The sequence below is a fragment of the Falco peregrinus genome, chromosome 1 (genome assembly GCF_023634155.1).
Source record: "Falco peregrinus isolate bFalPer1 chromosome 1, bFalPer1.pri, whole genome shotgun sequence".
Classification (NCBI taxonomy): Eukaryota; Metazoa; Chordata; class Aves; order Falconiformes; family Falconidae; genus Falco; species Falco peregrinus.
In genome coordinates this window covers 80,909,589-80,928,927 of record NC_073721.1, presented here as the reverse complement: position 1 = coordinate 80,928,927, position 19,339 = coordinate 80,909,589, and the positions used below count along the sequence as shown (strand labels likewise).

At 35.5% G+C, this 19,339-nt stretch overlaps 1 protein-coding gene across 3 annotated transcripts in view; it reads right to left on the bottom strand.

The window, feature by feature from the left end:
* TTBK2 (tau tubulin kinase 2) overlaps positions 1–19,339 on the bottom strand; it is a 104,736-nt gene that overhangs the window by 42,827 nt on the left and 42,570 nt on the right. For 2 of the 3 annotated variants that reach the window (XM_055814978.1, XM_055814981.1), the window contains exon 6: positions 18,464–18,568. In XM_055814978.1, coding sequence (XP_055670953.1) covers positions 18,464–18,568 — 105 coding nt within the window. Of the gene's footprint in view, positions 1–17,518; positions 17,591–18,463; positions 18,569–19,339 lie in introns of those variants that run through there. The other variant, XM_055814990.1, reaches the window with a different exon arrangement.

Below are 19,339 nucleotides of genomic sequence, written 5' to 3'. Positions count from 1 at the left end.
CATTACAGGTGACCTATTAAGACAACCAATAGAATCTATGGCATTTTTGGAGGATATAGCTAGAAAGGGTATTTGTACTAAAGAGATAGTGCATCTTACATCCGAATACACCTGTGAATTCCCCTGATGCCCTTGATTAAAATGGATCACATCTATGTTCCTTTTCATGACGAATGTCATAATCAACATTCTCCTGTTTTTTCACTTGAAATTTAGTGGGGGTTTTTTTCTCCAGACTGGGAGAAACTGCCACATCCAGATGCTGTCTCAGTCGCAGGGATCCATTAACAGTCCACTCAGCAGTGGATTCCATTCTCCAGCTCTTCTGTACTTAACATCTTTATTTAGCTTGCATTCATTTCTGTTTATTTACAGCAACCATTGTCAGCAAGTTTTCCCTTCGGACAGAGTAAGCAAACATTTGAAATAAACCACCCTCAAACTGGCACAGAAACAAACAGGAAATTAAGGAAGAGTTCTTAGATTTTGTAGTCATACTTTCTGCAAAAAAAATATTTCCTACAAACCTTTGCCTTAAATCCCAGGTATTAAATTAGTAGTAATGGCCATACAAATCACATGATGTAGTCACTTGATTAGAATAAGGGATATAATTTCAAACAAGACTAGAGTTCTTCCACAGTTATATTTGACAGAAAAAGTACTTAGAAAATCTACAAAACTGTAACTTGTTTGCATCAGTTCACACAAAAAAGGTTTTTTAAATATAATTAGCTCAAGTGATGATCTGGAAGTCTGAGTTGTCTCAGATTTCATTACTATCATTAGATTCTTCAAATATAAGTTAAAATATATATTTTTTTTAAGATAGATGCATATGAAGCAGATCTAGTGACTCTGAAGAATTTTTCTACACACAAAGCTACTTTTTAACGTAACATCAGTTTTCTTTGGAGGTGGCCCTGCCCTGGAAACACATGACAATGTCTTAGATAAACTACACGCAGGAAATAAGGAGTTCCTAGAAAAGCGAACCATTTCCTCCCAGCACACAGGTTTGCAGATTCCTGAAGACACTATGCTTACAAACCTGTCTATGACTGTTGCTTCTTTGGAGGGGCTGTGGAGGAGGGAAATAACAATCCTCAGCTCAGTTGAGTATCTCTAGCTAAACGTTCTGTGTTTATTGCTTTCGGCAATGTTGGAAATGTTATGCAGAGCAAAAAGTTAACTTTTTACTACAGTCATGTAAACTAGATATTAAATATGGAAAAATAAAATAATAATCATTATTTACACTATTTCTGACACACACCATGGTTCTTTCTATCAGTCAGGCAATGGCTGAGAATTCTTAAGTGTCTTTATGTTTGGGATTGAGAAACCAGCTCAAGCAGTGACCCCCACCTTCTCAGTGCTGCCTCTAAAGCACATAGTGGGGTGGGTAGAGAAGCACCCACCTCCATTACCTCTATTTCCCTTTGTTAAAGGTAGAATCCTCCTTTATTATCTTTTCCCTTTAAAAAGTCTATTACTTTTAAAAAAAACTTTTAAAAAGAACTTTTAAAAGTTCTTTTACCCAACAGGAATGTATTTTCAGAATTGGAACTATACACAGTTCCAATTCTTTGGAGCCTTTTTTCATACCAAATGGTTTCAATAATTCACATTCCAATCCCCCCTTTTCTGTGGATGTAGGCTTTGCAATCTAATTTAATGCCTAGCATGTGTTAGCACCAGTTTAAAGTAAATGAAAAATTCAGGGATCATTTGGGTAAAGAAATAGTAAGCACTTGAAATACAATTGCCATTACAATATATTCTACGTGTTAGTTTTCACCATATATACACAGCTCTTCAAAGCCGCATTTTTAGCCCCCTGTAAAAACTACATCAGACACTAATGACCAAGTACTTGTACTTAGAACTCTTTATCGACCCACCTCCTGCCAGTTGTCGGTATGATACATTATTTGGACTCAGACATACCTAAACAGAAGTCATGATTTCCAAATATTGATTACAGCTGTCTCATCCTATGTTACCTCATTCCAGCAGCAGCTGGGTAACAAACAAGCCCAATTAACATGTAACAGTACAATTAAATTTTGCTATTGTGAGTTCTAACAGATGTGTGGTGACAAATGAAAATTTAACTCCAACTGCATATGCTATAAAGAGCATCACCATCTCTAAACAGCAGTATTTGATATGCAAAACCAGCTCCCAAGCTACTCCGTTTTCAATCTGGAGCATTTACTTAGCCAATGTGATGCACTAGCAGAAAATGGCAATCATTCCACAGCTGACTCATATGCAGAGAAAAAGTCTGGTGGGCTGGAGGTGGGAACAACCTACCAAGTGTCTGTCACAAACCTGAACTTACTGCAGTGAAAAATCACACATGATAAATCTACCATGTGTATGTTTGCTTTGCCCTGTGCCATCTTTCTCTCCCACCAAGAGCTGAAGCAGAGATTACTGTGAGATGAAGACTACCTACGTAAACCACCTAATGCTTTGGCAGAGAATTTCCCCAGACAACAGAATATTGTTTTACTTATCTTCATAAGTGAAAATTCTATGGTTGTTCTGCATTATGGGAAGTCATGTGCTTTTAGCAGACTTGAGAACTGAGACCTTAATTTTTAATTGTTTTATACATATCATATTTAGTATTTATAATGATAATACCATACATTAAAGAGTTGCATCAATCCAGAAGTAGACTTATTTCAGTAGTAGACTTATTTACAACTAAGGATGAGAAGCAAAAGGTCTCAAGCAAGCTAATGTACATAAAATAACACACTTTCCTTCTTTCTTTTAAAACTATTTGAAATAATTTTTCGTAACTCAGCAGAGAATTCAGTCAATAGCTCAGAAAGAATTAGAAACTAAAGTTTCTGGTTTGGCTTTGGTTTGCTTCTATTTTCACTAGGAAACAAATTTTACTGGACCAAACCATGTGTCTTTCCACGATAATAGCTTTTAATTTCAAGCAAACAGGACAGCTCTCAAAGACTTCCAGCAGTTTCTACAAGATTAATGAAAATTAGTGATTACAGATAGAACCCAAATTATTATCTTGACACAGAGGGAGACCATTAAAATTCAATTAAAATGGCTCACTTCCATCTTAAAAGACACCAGTCAGCTGGTCAATCAGCATGCACTTTAGATGGCAAGCAAGACATGCCTAGTCCCAGAACTGTGACTACGGACTGGTCACAAAGGCAGAGTATAGTATGAAGGTGAAAATACTAAGCAGTTTGGAGGGCATAAGGGAACCAGTACACAAAACTATAGGAATGAAGTAAGTGTCATGATGCATGAAATAATTTGATTTTTTTCAAAGACAATATCAAATCTCAGTGAAAAAACTATTTCTCTTTGTTTTAAAGGACTGCTACAGCCCATTCGCCTAGGCATCTGTCAGTTCTATAGAAAATAAAGGAACTGCTGTATCAGAATTAAACTGTTCAGTGATTGCCTGGATATGATATCAGTGTTCTGCACACCACAGGAAAGGAGAAAAAACCCAATATATTCCAACAATTACAAAGTATTGTATTATGTGAATTAAATCTTTTTCATATCTCAACTATTTATCAACCCGTTCCTTCAGGCAGGATATTAATAGACTGTATATTCTTTTTATTTTTCACCCAAAAACGCTCAAACACCAGCTCACAAACAATCTTCCTCTCAAACAAATAACCATACATGATTTTCTTAAGTTTTTCATTTCATTTAATTGTTGCAAGAATACTCCATAGAGATGTTCTAAAATATCAGATCAGATTCAATTCATATACCCATTCTACTTGTGTCGCTTGTAAGTCAATTCATAATTCTTGTTTTTCATCTTTTACTTTAACTCACTACCTGCCTTTTTCACCTCACACTATCACACATCACACACAAGACACCAGCTGTCTGTCTCTATAACACTGATTTCCTTCATTTCTTCTTTGTCAGTAATAGCACAATCAAACTTGCAAGGGTCACGTTCAGAGGATGCTGAAAATGCTACATATAAAGACTATATGACTTTAAATAATCTCCCTCTATGTCCTTGAAGGAGGTTATGGCAGAGAAACGTAACAGTGTTACACTGGTAGGTATAACACAGCTGTGTCATTATATCTGCACAGGTATAACACTGGTAGGTATATCACAGCTATGCATTACTTCAAAAATTTTTGAAACATAACTATTTAATAGTTATTTTAATCTCTTTATTAAAAAATAAGGTCTGCAAAAACCTCTCCAAACTAACTGCCTTGTTTTCCCTATAAAGTTGTCATAATTCAGAAATGGAGCCTCAAATGACTAATGTCCTAATTCTTTCAACTCATGCAGATTCCTTCTGGTAAGACTAATAAAACAAAGGCCTCTTGGCTTAGTCTCTCCGGCAAATGACCATTTCCATGTAGGACATTTTGACATAAAAATCTAGACCTTCTTTAGTATTCCCTGGGATTTAAGGAGAAAAAGAAACCCAAAAAATAACAAGAAAAGAAAAGATTAATTAGGCTCCAGTCTTTGTTGACTTAGATGATGAGGGAAAGAATTAAGGAGTATGTACAGGTTATTTAAGAATGAGGCTATTTGTTTATGTCTTGCATTGAATGGCTCTGATAGTATATAACAATTCCTTTGCAACAGAACTGAAAGTAATAAAGAAAATATAAAACTGTAATAATTAATCTCAGACTCTTCAACAGAACTCCATTTACTGAAACAAATCTTCTTTTCTTTAAAGTAGTTCATTTTTTAGAAAGCTATCAACTATCAAATGCTTAGCTCAGAATTCAGAAGGAAATCTTGCAGATCTCATCTATTTCCAAAAATACATGTAATATAGGCTGGCATGCAGATTTAGCGAAGAAAACCTGAAAACACAGTTTTAAAATCTTTGTTGTTTAGACATTTTATTTGTTCTACAGTAGCAAAATGTACAAAGTTTAATTTTATAGACAGGAAAATCAGAAATGGGCTACAACAGGAAAGGATGGTCAGGTTTCAAAAAAATTACCTCAGTCCTCTCTTCCAACACTACTTTTGAATCATTATTTATTAATAAAAATATTTATTTTAGAAACAAAGAACATGCAGTAAATAGTTTCCAACTCTATTTTCAAGACTTTATCACATTCTATTTGGCAGCTTAATTGTATCACATATACGTATGTCTCCATTGGTCCCTCCTTAAATATTTTCATTGGTGCCATAATAGCTGAAGTAATTTTGCTAACTGCTGCAAAACACACAATCAGTGCAAAACTTTATTAACATAAACTAAGATTCACACGCTAAATATTTTAAATACTCCTTTGTTTATAATTTCTTGCTCATTCTATGCCTTTCTGCTAGAGAGTTCACTACAAAACTATTACTTATTTTTAATGTTTTACAGTCCCAGCTCTTGAATCTTCCCAAGAAGTGCTGAAGAGAAGAGAGACGGCTGTTAGGAGGCTGATCTCAAAATATGTGATTAAGACACTTGTCCTATGGTTCAAGCTAAAACTGCAACTTGCCACTTATTCTATCATGTCAAACTCTTCATTATGCTGGAAACAATGAAAAATTGGACATACTTTAGCTTTGTTGCACTACACCCCACTTCCCTGTCATGTCTTCTTCCTCCCTTCATACAGATCAGAAGAAATATTTCTCAAACTCTTTCAAGACGCAGCTGACCCCGTGCAATGCTCTACAGAGACAGGCACTACTTCTGGTCCTGGTAGAGCACAGTGGTCTCCCCAGGCCAGATAGCCCACACAATGCTTCACACCAATACAGCTGAACTACCTCCAGATTTAAAGGTCACTGAAGCATTTACCTTTGAGGTTATCACCAAACATTTCTTGTTCTTTGTTTTGGCACCCGATATCTTTACTTCTGCAGTAGAGAGGGAATGGGGCAGGTAAATAATACTCATTCTCTCTGTCACCCTTTTCCCTCTCCTCCTCCTGTTTTTCCCTTGCACTTTCTCATACCTCATACACTGCATTTCTCTCCCTTATTTCATGAAATCTGATCACAGACCTCACAAGGAATAAGGGAGAATTTTAAGAGTTAATTGGAACTCACAGTGATTTGGTAAAGATTGGTTGAAAGGATTTGATAGGGAGGAGCCACTGCAAGATACATAACCATTTAATGCCTGACATTACTTCAACGCGTTCAGTGCATTCTTCACATTAATTTATGTCTTTGTTAGACAAACTGTAGAAATTAATAAAAAGAATTCTGGTTTTAGGATTGCCCAGTTATAGACATTTCATCCTGGGAACTTCTCATGCCAAATTTTAACATGCACATGCTTTATAACCAGTAGCGTTGAGGTGTCCAGTACAGCATGCATAGCTTTCATGCAAATGCTGAGGGAAAAGAAACTTTTCATCACTTCCCTGCTTAAAAAATTCTGTTGCAAGATAATGGAGTGTTCACTCAAAGATACAACTTATGAAAGATCTACTCTAAAGCATATCAATGTGTAAAAGCCTCAGAGGATTATTATACACATAGAAAATGATTAACAAGTTTTGCTTCCTCCATCATCCTTCCCATGATTTGAATCTTTCTATGACAGTAAGAGGAGAAGGTGATGTTGTTATTAGTCCAGTACAGCAGTAATGAAGACAAGCCTTTGCTGAGCCTGAGCAGATTAGCCCCATGGGAGCACTGGAAGGCTCTTGAGTGCTTCTTGTGCCATGCCTGAACAATTACATAGCTCTTGCTCCATGTCACAGGGTGCCTCCATACTCAGCTTGAGAATGCATGCTGAACTATTCATGTTCTTGTGTTTTTCAGAAACCGGTTAGGAAAACGATAAAAGGGAAGGGTAAAACAGGGTTATCTTCAGATTCAAATTCCTCTTTATAACGTATTATTTATAGTACCATAGCACCTACAACTACAGAGACACTTCTTTGTCACATTCATCACTTGCAGCCCGGACAGGAGCCGCCTAACTACACAGGAGCGCAATTATTAGCAAGGCATGACTCCAGTAAACTCCACTCACACGACAGTGACTCTGAAAAGAGGGGGCTAAAAAGAAGTTGTTGCAATAAATTACAAGGAAATAACCTAAGGATTGATGAAAATTTTATCCAAAGACTGAAGGCATGTGGATAAATTTCAGAGAAGTTTTCATAACTTTCCATGAGAAAACAATATGATTTAGTGACAACTTGAAGGTAAAAATGAAATGAAGAAGAGGAGCTCAAAAATTGTACTGCAAGTTTAAGTGACAATACGTGTTAAATATAAGACAGGCAGTATAGCTGAGGAAGGTAAGATTTCAAAAGGAAAAATAAAAATGATTTTACTTGTTTAGGTGCAAATATGCAGTCCTCAACTAATCACATCCCTGTGTAATGTACTGTTAGGGACTGAGAGAGATCATTACTGAGAAAAGATAGCATAAGGTAAATGCCAGCAACAAAATGCTTCTCAACAGGATGAAACAATCACTGAACAGTACATTTAATAAAATGACATGGACCATTACCCTGCAGCATCTGGCTTTCAACAGTTTCAGTCAGGTTTGGAAGAGAGGTCTTTTTAGACCTGTTACATATTTTAGCCAATTATTTATTATATGCTTAATATGGAGCACTATGAATTGAAACAGCTCCCTGGAACTTTTTTGTACTATTGAATTTTTTTTCATATAATCCACTGCCATTTAATATTGTACTCAGAAAACATGTCCTAGTTGTTCTTGGATTTTGTCTTAATCTGCGTCATTCAAAGCAGAGAATGTATCAAGAAACTGATGAAGATACAATGTATCTTTCTGCTCTTTAAATAAAACTAAAACCTGATAAATTCACTATTTTCTGGAGTTGACCAAAGTGCTCCAATAATTTAAATGTAATAAGGAGTCTCAATTCAACTCAATTTTTAATTCAGATGCAATGTTCAGTAACTATTCTTGCACAACTTCCAGTATATAGACTCTTTATTTGTAATAAATGCATAGTCAAGGTATTATTCAGGACTAGTTACTGCCACAAATTCTAAATCATCAGTGGCACTGGGGCAAATAAATAAAACAGCACCAGTTTTAGTCAGTACTACCTGTGGACCACTTTTGAGACTTTTTTCTTGAAGTAATATCAGTGTTTCTAGATCAGGCTATAACAGCATTTACTTGAAAATGAGATTCAGAAGCATCTATGAGCAATCCATCTTTAAGCAGTCTCTGGGTCCAAACTGCCTTCAGAGAAGACTAAAGATTTACAGTGATTTTGTTTCTTACAACAGTGTAGATTCACCATTGCTCCTTTAGTCCTTAAAATTATTCCACACTTTTTCCCATCATAGAAAGCATTTAGTGGATATAGCTTCCACTCTTTCAGTACCATAAAAACTATGTTCTCTTCCAAACACAGAAATAGACAATCTGCAATTCTTCTGTCAAGGTGACAGGAGATCAAGCAATCAAGATAATCCAGAATATTAAAAGAAACACACACTATGCCATTCACATGCATAACCATTCCCAAATTTTCATGAAGTAAAAACCAAAAGTAAAAGATGAATATACAAGAAACTTATACCTTCTATCCCTGTGTTTAACTGAAGTACAATAGACTTTGAAAGCTTTCAAAATGCACCTAATACTCTGCTTTGTTATTTACCAACTCACTTCTGTGCCGCACTCTGTGCAGGGGCTGGGCGGGGTTGGTTTTAGGTGTTTATTTTGTTTTGAGTTTTTTTTGTTGAGATTCCTGTCGCTTGTCCCCCCTGCAAAGAATTCTGCTCCTTCAAAGTATATTTCCCAGACACCATCTGTCATCCTAAAGTGAAACTTGAAGATAAAAACTCATTTGCTGGAAAATCATCAGAACCTGAGAGCACTGCCGAAAGGCAAGCAGTACTTATCTGATTTTGTACATAAACACCTGGATAGAATAATATGTTCGTTGTTTGATGTGAACAGGTTTGTAACTGCTTCCCTAGACAATAAAAAGATCTAAACATTTGCATTCACAATTGCTTTCACTGCATTTTTCTAACGGTCAGACTGTGTAGCAGCTGCTGTATCTTCTGCTTTAGCAGGAGTCAGAGACAATTTTGTTACTGACAGGTGACTAGTAAAGAGCATGATTAATTCCTCAGAAAATTTTGGTGGGTACCCTGTCTCCTTTGGATTTGAATCCTTTTGTTAATGTTTAGAGTAAGAGTTTTGTGACTCCTTTAATGCAAAGGTATCAGAAAAAACAGTTACTACATTTCCTAGTTGTTCTCAAATCAAGACTTCCCAGCTTGGTTAGGTTTGAGATCTCAAATTTCCAGGTAAAAAAAGAAATCTAGCAAGTTAGATTTAAAATACCATAAACCTCCATAATGTATGTTAAAAGAATTAATTTTAATTTTTTACTTATTTCAAATAAATACAGAAAGTTTAGACACTTGAAATTAAGGTGATGCTAAACAAACCTATGAGGGTGGGAACTGTCCATTTTATGTAACAATGGAAGAATGACCCAAAATCTAGTCACTGGGAAGGGCAGGAAAAAGGTGGGGAGAGGGAGAAAAGCAGTCATAGGGTAACTCTCTCTTTGACCTAAAAAACCTTACTTATCAAAAATAGCACAGTTCCACAGACTAAATAGTCTCATTAGAACACCTTTTAACCCACTAGTTAGAATACTCTGAAAGAGGAAGCTCACATACCAAACTGAACAAAAAGGAGTTTTCTCCTTCAATCATCTTTGCTGAGTCCAAATCACCAGACTCAAAGGACTGGCTGTTAATTCAATAATTCTTTAGGCTGTCAGTCAGTGAGTAGAAAAACACAAATGTTTTAGATAAAAAGGTCTTATCTAAACACCACCTTCTTATAGATACTTTTTCAATTCAAATGTGTTTTTCCCTAACTTTGTCATCTCAGCTTGCATACAAGTTATATTATCTTCCCTGTAAAACAAATACATTTCAGTTATTTGTAACTTGAAGTCCACATAAATGAAAGATGACAAAACACAGGCCTGTGATAATACATGATGGTTGAATTTACGGATTTTTTTTTAAGAATTATGAACTCAAATTCATTTTTAAAGGTTAATGTGTTTAAAAGCAATGACTAGCAGCTTCTTTTTTCTTTTATTTTGCTTGCTTTATATTAAATTTAATAGTACCTCAAAGAAAGTTGTGTTTAACATTCACTTTAAAACAAGGCTGATGACAACTGCCCAAGAGCTAGCTGTAGTACTGATGATACTAAGAATACAAGCGTCCTTTGGATTTTGTCCCTCAAGGTTTTTTATTTCTGAACCACAGCTGACACCTTCACTTTCCACTATCGCCATGTAAACAGATATATGTAAACTGAAGGTTTATGAAGTTAGGTTTACACTGAAAAAGAATAATTTATTCTTTGTCTTAAGAAAAAACAAATGCTGGTACTACTTACTTCAGCTATCACTAGGACAATGGAAAACAAAATGGTAGGTAAAATATCCTTTGACAACAGTCTCAAAAAACAATAAACAGTAGACTATGAACCTCATAAATATACTGGATTTGCACCCTGCTAAATGTATTTGCCTGATGACTAGAGAGTCTCCCCACAATTAAATTCTAATTACCCTGCTTTGCAGTAATCAATTCTTATCTACACCATTAATTCAATTACTGGCTTCCTCTCTCCAACAATTTAATGCCCTGACCCTATTTCCTCCTTCCTTCTTCTAACAGCCTACATCATCCCCAGCAGTTTTTTTGTTCTTCCCACACACATTGTTCTCTTCCAATCTTTTCTGTCACCAGACAAAGCTCCTCACACCAATAAGTGTTTCCTTACCAACTTCCATTCTAGAATTTAGTTCTACATCTGCCCCAAATACCTGTTTCTTAGTACTGTCCCCAACATGTAAAATCTAGTTTCAGATTTTGGATACTGCCCGAGTTTCCATATTCTTCATCCTATTCCCAGCTACACACATACCATTGCTCAAGGTTTCCCAAAAGAATATGTGGTCAAAATATGTTCCCAGAAAACAAAAATTAAATGCAGACCAATAAACCTTGAACACAAACATTTTCATTACATAAAATCCTCTCTTAAAATACTCCTTCCAATAATTTCCTGAAATGAACTTTTACTCATCTTTATAAAGAAGGGTGATTATTTTCCCAGAAGGAAAACGATGAATTTGAAGTTACAGTCTAGACAATGATTATGGAATACCAGAACAGATTAGTCCTCCTCTAACCGTTGGTGTATTATATTTATGATCAATTCCATCCCTTTTTATCAACTTTACAACAGATTACTACTACCTATACAGTCGATGTGTAAAAATAAGACTTTGAAACTATGCATTCACTTTGTAGGGAAGGGAACCAAGACAGCTACAACTAAAATATTTGGGAAATACACTGGAGATGTATTATTTCATTGTTTTCTGAAAGAGTTCTGTATTGTTGGAGGAAGAAATTATATAGTTCTGCAGAGAGGCTATAAAAGGCTATTTCAGCTGCAGTGTGGGAAGCTTCCGTAAAAAAGCAAAAAAGGCGATGACAGAAGTACAAGGGAAACCAGAAAGAATAAGGAAAAACAAAAATACCATATGCTTCTGTGTTTACAGCAATTTATTCCCAATTGTAAAAACTGGTGGCAATCCTGTGCTCTTTAACTCCTTTATTTGTATTGAAAGCTTGGAGCAGATGGAATGGATGACCCAAACAACATGACTGGCCAGGTCCCCGAGTCAATAAATGAGGAAAAGCTAACTGATAATTAAGAAGAAAAACTGATATTTCATGTGAATCATTTGTGTCCTTCAGACATGCAAAAATCAGTGCATCCTGTAACAGCAGTTCATATGAAAACTGCTGCTTACTGACTTCAAAAGCCTAAGCTTTGTGACTGTTCTGCATTTTTCTTGAAAAAGGGCGTTTGATGGATAGAAAAATGTGGATATAAAGATGTCTAATACCTACAGAAACAATTTCTTAGATTCTATCACATTCTTGGTGGATAAGCAACAATATAGCTCCTTCAAGTCTCATTTTTTTTACTTTCAAAATCAGCTTTACTGTCATCTGGCTGCTGCAAACCAAACGAAGATCATTTTAGATAACCTAATCCAAGGGAAAAAAACCACAACAACATGCTATTGCAAATCCCACTGGGAAAAAACAGTGAAATGGGCTGAAAACTGCTTGCTCTTCAATTCTGTAAACAGACAGTCCACATGTGACACTCCAAAATGCAATGAAAAATACATTAAGTACTACAAGTGTTGAAGAACTGAATTACTCACTTAGGACTCCTCTTTCTGTTCTTTAAATATTACTTTCTGAGAAGCTCTTTATATTAAACCTGCTTTTTCTCAAAACAGCATTTAGATAGGAGCAACCACAGCTGAATTGACTCCCTAGTAGCAAAAATTTAATGGTGCTAAATCACCATGGAGTCAGACATTGAGATGGTGAGTACAAAGATGAACAACATTTCTGAAAACAAGACTGAGATGTCTTAGGATCTAACAAGCATGACAGCAAAAATCTGTGGGATCCTTTAATTTTCAAGTATGGTTTGAACCCTTCATGGAATTAGCCGGGATGATCTTCAAGAAAGGCTTTCTCATTCTAAGCTCTGTGCCTTGACCATTCTTCCAGGTAAGAAGTTGAATGAGACACCATAACTTCTCAGGAAGAAAATAACTAACTGACAACAAAAAATCCTCCCTCCATAACTGTCTACCAGAAATAATTATTAACAGCCAAAGTGAAAATGCAATATTGAAACTACTCTTTTCAGTAATTAAAAATAAGCTGCCAGCAATATGTACATAGCACATGCATATATAAGACTTCCTACCATTCATGTATAGTTTCTGTATTAGAAGATAATCTTTTCCATATGCAGTATTATCTCCATCCTTGTGTAGTTCTATACAGACTGGCCACTACATTCTGCTTTTTGCTGTTAAGCACACATTCCATTTAAACCTTAAATAAGAACTACAGTCATAAAAGACTGTAGTTGAAGGTTTAGGGACAAACAAATATTACTTCCACCTCCTACAGAAAATAATGATACTTGTCCAGTTTTGTTTCCAAACAGTGATTTAAAAGAAAACAGTGAGGTTTTGGGTGGTTATAGAAATCTCCCTCCCAACATAAGCAACAGCCTGAAATAAAGAATTAAATTCCTTTTTTAAAAAAATCCAGAAGTAGTAAACAGAGCATCTTTACTGTTGCTTATCTGTCCTGTGAATGAAAGATAATAGGCTGTGTGGGCAGAGATCTTTAGAAGCCTTAAAAATGAAAATAAGTAGCTTGTTTGATGCACTTCGGAAGGGTAATATAATCAAAACAAATCACGTAAATTCTATCTGTAGTAGCACCCTGAATTTTGGTGTTTGTCAAGACAAAAACCTTGTATTCATCAAACCAGAAAATGGGAACTGTAACAGTCAGGGCAGGGGATGGTGATCCTACACAAGATCTTCAGGTTTGTGAATGAAAAAAAAAATCCAACCCACCTTATACATATACATGTGAATGTATGCACACATTTTACAGAAAACACTGTCAGGATATATACAGAGCCTGGATATAAAGACACACCAAGTCAAAACTGCCAGTAAGCCTTGGTGACAGGAAGATGATCTCATGTGCCATGACTAGGAACAGAAGTAGCACTGAGTGGCTGGCTCAGGAGAAAGGACACCAAGAGCATGTTGGGTCTGAGTTCATCATAAGATGTTAACAAAGACAGTAGAGACAGATGACAGTTTTAGTTTGAACAGAAGGAAACTGTACTGGAACAGAGATATCATAAATGTGAATCACATGCTTAGAGATTAAAAAATGTGTTTATGAATGAGGCTATCTGAAGATAAAGGGGAAAAGGAGGGAACATAAAACTAGAGGGGGATACACTGAAGAAAGAAGACTTGAAATTAAATCATCAAAGAAGCTGAAGCCAGAGGAAAGTGAGACAAAGCAAGACTGTCACCAAAGACAGAGAAGCAGAAATTATGTGGATTCAGGTTTAAGACTTCTATTAATGGAAAATGGCAAAAACTGAGAAAAGGAGAGAAAGCTGATGGGAATCACAGAAGAGAAAAGCTAGTAATGGTGAGAAGAAAAACCAGCACAGAAAAAGAAGATGTCAATAGACAGGATGTAGTTATCAGATGGGCATGGGAAAAGATATAAATTAGTTCTGATGGCATAATTACAGAAATTTTAAAATTCTGGATGCTAACATCTCTCACTAAAGACAAGCTAAACATTTTCTTCCAATTGTAAACTACCTACACAATTTTCTTTGCAAGCTTGATTATATTATGATCCCTAGACAATTTAATTAACACATCTTTTTTAATAAATAGAATAATTTCAACTTACTAATGTATGAGCCACTTTTAATTTCAAGGCAGACTGAATCAGAATAGCTTTATTTGTTGTGAACTTTATAATAAACACTACTTATGGTAAACAACAGCAGAAGAAGCAAAACAATGAGATAAATCTTATTTTATTTCACAGTAATCATAAATTAAAATATGTTCTTATTCTAGTTAATGTGTCGATGTCTCATTCTAAAACTCTCTAGCAATAAACAACAATCAAATGAGAATTCAAGATGTCAGTGCACCCAAAAAGGAGGAAAATATAGATTATACTCAAGTTCAACTGAAACAAGCAGTACTTGAACACAGGCTTTGTTTGTCTGTAATGCACAAAAATCCTGTGAGCAATTTTTGCTGTTATAACATCTATTTACTCTAGAGAATAATTTAATTTATCATGGAAGATAAGAGATGCTTTTAACTTAATTCTGCAGCCTGTTCGGGAAGGTAGAAAAGCATGGCAGCAAGATGAGAAAACAGACTGCAGCAAATACAAATAGATCCAATGCTACTGTAAAATTTGCCCAGAAAGAGTCTGATAACTCATTAAACCGCTGCAATTGAATTAATAGTATGCGTGGGAGACTTAGTTCCATAGGTCATGATTTGGAGTATTATAGACAAGTCAGTACACATGAAGAAACTAATGTTCAGAACGGGTCTATACAGCACAGAAAAGATGAGGGGGAACCAAGTCCATGCCAGGGAAGTGTCTGCATCATCAGCGTGTTTTCTGTAATGAAAACAGGTATGTTTGGTAACTATTGTAATAACAATGTGAAACAAAAAAAGTAATTACTACAGATAGTACCAGAAATATTTAAGTTATCTAGCCTGAATGAATCTTCATTTCTACTTTGAAGCATAAACATTTTCTATTAGAATATTGCTGGAACTTCATCGGAATTCCTCCAGACTCACTAGCACTGCTGCCTGTTTGTGAACTTTGCTGCCAATGTATCATATGTAGCAACTGTAGTAAAATGTATACTTAAACACTGGCCACTATTTTCCATATAAGCTCCTGCATTCAGCCACTTGAAACTTATGGCATATTACTAACTTAAGTTGAAATTCTTCATGTTAGATGACTGGGTTTGTAGCTGCTTGCTTTTAATTCAGCAAACCATTTCTAACTGTTCTTTAATGCAGCTGACACAAATGTTTGTTTCGGTTATTAACTCTCACAGTAATTTGTAGGAACCCTACATCCTGTGTGCCTCGGAATGAAGGTAGACAAGGAGAGATCTGAGAGTGTACCATGATGATGTCAAGGAATATTCTACTAGCCATCCCAAACTGATTATGCCTGAGCTTTTGCAAAGCTGTATTTCACACAAACTCAGTACAGTCTTGTTTGAATAAGGCATTTAGATTCTTCAAGTGCTCTATCTGTCACGAGGCATAATTCAATCCAGAGCTGCACCAGCCTGAAATTCTTTTCTCTTACTCCAGAATGCTTTCAGCTTTCATCATGATGCCAAGAAGAGAAACTCAGAGCAAAGAAAACTTCACTTAGTTGTATTGTACTATTCCAGTGGGCACCAAAACTGCAAACTGGAAGCAAAGCAATATGAGAAGGTGGATGTAGAAAGGAAACCAGAGCGGGTAAACAAAAGAAAAGGTTCAGACTAGAATAAGCACAGGCTTAACAGAAATATGGAAGAGTCCAAATGGATGGTCAAAGATAGTAGTAGCCATCGGCACATAGTTCAGGCAAATACCAGAATAAAACCATAGATTCCCGTTTTATAATTCCTCTTTTTATAACAGATCTGAAACAAGAACACCTTATCACACTGAAGACGTACGAAACTCTGCTGCATTCCTCTGTCTTGGTACAATATACTGCAATTAACCAAGACTCTAATGTTGGGTAGCTTAATGGTTTGATAAATTTCTCACTTCCTCTTTGCTTCTTGACCTCATTTCACAAGATAAAGCAAGTCTTCCTTACCATAAGGACCTCTTTTCAACTTCTTGTTTGAACTTCAGTCAAGTGAATACTACCTAGATTAACAAGAAGATGTACACTATAAAGCTGATTATAATTTATGCTTGTAATTGTGTTTTAGTTTCAACCCACTTGCCAGTCTAAGTTGCATTTTGTCTAAGAACTACACACCTTTCTTCTCTATCAGTCTTGAAGGAAACTATTTTCTCCACTTGTCGGAATGTATATGCTAACCAGTAGTGCTGGCCAATGACTTCCAGAGGGAAAATACTGTCCTGTCATAAACTTTTCTGCTTTCAACTTATATATCCATATAAGTTTCTTCCATCTTTTTGGAGTTGAACAAACAGATTTATGGCCACCAGGAATTCCTTAATGTTGGGCGGAATACAAAAGTACTAAAGGACTAAAACTTGATACTATAATTTCCAAAACTGCTCTTCTCATTCTTTTAGAACACACTGAAAATTCAAGGACTCGGTGGTGATATGTAAAATCTCAATGGGACTAGATTCTTTCTGTGAAAGTCACGTATGTAGAAAATTAGACTTAGCATAATAATCTAACAATCAGCCTTAACTAAGGAACAGGTTCTTACCAACAGAGTACTATGTTTTTTGTAGAACATGCTTTTACATTTTTCCAGGTTATTTGCAGTATCTGCTGAAGAAATCTAATGAAGTTTAGAAGAAGGATAGCCTTAAGGAGAAGCATATAGCACATTTAATGAAAATATTAATACATTTTATTAGTAAGCAAGGCCAACAGTATGGTTGCTATCAATACAAGAGACATTTCTGACTATTAAGTATAAATAAAACTAGTCTTTTTTTTTCCCCCTCACTGCCACTCTACTAATATGGATTACACTGTCAGAAAATTCTAAACATTAAATCAAATAATTACTTCAGTTACATTGTAGGGCACTGCAATGAAAAACAAAAAGGCAAGAGCCGAGTTGTTACAAAAGAGAGAATAGCAGAAATATTAAATTTTCCGTTGTCATCGCCTATTTTTTCCTGAAAATACTACCACTGGGGTGTGTGTATATATATAAAAATTTCAGAATCTTGGAAATTGTTTTCTCTTCGAAATTACAGGTTAGTTAGAAAAATATAAGCAGCCAAACATACAGAACACAACAAGAACACTGAGAAATAAAAATAATAAAAAAAAAATTTAAAACTACGTAAAATGTTTAGCTCACCTTTCCAACAGCAGCAGCCACTCTGTTGGTCTCCCCTGCTCTTTGCTTTCATTGCAGTGTCCAGCATTATGGCTGAAGGAATAGAGTACAGCAGAACCCTGCTAATTTACCGTACTAATTCACATACCTCATGATTTGCACACAAAAATTTGCTGCTTTCCCAATGTCTTAGCCAACATAAAATTGAAAATCCTGTAGAGATGGTTTCTACCACTCAAATCACATCACATTAATAAATATGCTACACAATATTGACTAGTACATTATTCAGTATTACCACCAAAATGTAAACTAAACATCACCATATACCACAGTACTGACTTGCTCATTTTTAAACTTTGAAATTAACAAAAGGACTGCCCGCCAGTGAATTAGGGAGGCTCTGCTGTACTTAAAATTATAATGTCCTCATTGATACGCTTTTATCTACAATTTTCTTCAGACTGTATCGCATGGGAATAAAGCAACTACACATAACTACGTCCTGTTGTATGTTATAATTAGTCTCCTATCACTTTTAATTATTCAGACTTTCTCTTTCAGAAGATTATACATTCAGTTTAGTGTTTGATTTTTTTCTCCTACATAGATTTTTTTTTAATAAAATATTCAATACCAAGTGAAATTCAACTGTGGTCTATTACTCTGATATTTAATGAAAACCTATTTGTCACTTGATTTCCTCTCTTTCTCTCCAGAAGAGAGGTCATCCAAAAATATTATAGACTACACCTCTGGCTCAAGCCAATGATCAGAAACGTAATTCACTCCTGACTGCCAATCTTTTAATATAATCAATAAATAACACTGCATTTCTGATCTGGGATAATGTTTGTCAAGTTCAGACCAGTTACCAGTTCAATGCAAGTCTCATACTTCTCCAGAAAAAAAAGACAGCTACTACCACATTCAATTAATCAAATTGAAACTTTGAAAGAATCTTACTGGTCTGACATCCCCACATGAGTTGGTAAATTGTCGTGCCAAGCCAAAATCCAGCATATAACACTTCCTACAGGTGCTAGGAAAACGTCCCATGGCGAAGTTTGACTAGGAAAAAAAACAAATACAGAGAGAGAGACAGATAAATACACATACATTTCAATATGTGCATGTATCAATGCAGTAACACAATCATAGAAAATCTACATTCTACCTCTCTATCCTTCCTTCCATATTTTCAGTTCTACTAAATTCTCATTAAACTTGAAGAAAACATTGTTAAGAAAACGAGACATGCAAGTTAGCGTATCTGAGCAGCAGCCTACATGGTCCAAAGAGATTGTCATCTTACTTTGCCACTTAGAATATATTAATTTTTAACAAGAATTTTTCAATTGTGTCACCTACTCACATCATTTGGTTTTGACACTTCAAAAAACTGCCAACCCTGGGACTGACAAGTTCATCCAAACAAATGCACCTATCATATATGCAGAATGCACAATAGGGCACGCACACTGCCTTTTGCTTTTCATGTGAGGGGGAAGAATCAGGTTTAACCAAAGAAACCCCCAAAAAACCCAAAAGCAACTAAACAGTAAGAGCTGTAAAGTTAGTGAGGACTTATGGAGGTAATTAATTCTGAAAAGCTTCAGTAAGTTTTCTTATTTGCCTCTACAGATTACCATTCCACGTTAGCCCTTTCAAAACAATTCTTCAACACTCCTAGTTTATGATGCTTGAACATATTGGCTATATTGGTTCAAGTCTCTCCCCACCAAATCCCCTTAAAAAAGATAAAGCTAAAAACAAGTTCTGTGAAATGGAATTCAAACTACATATCTGAGCAAACTGGAAGCTTAATGCAGTTAACTCTAG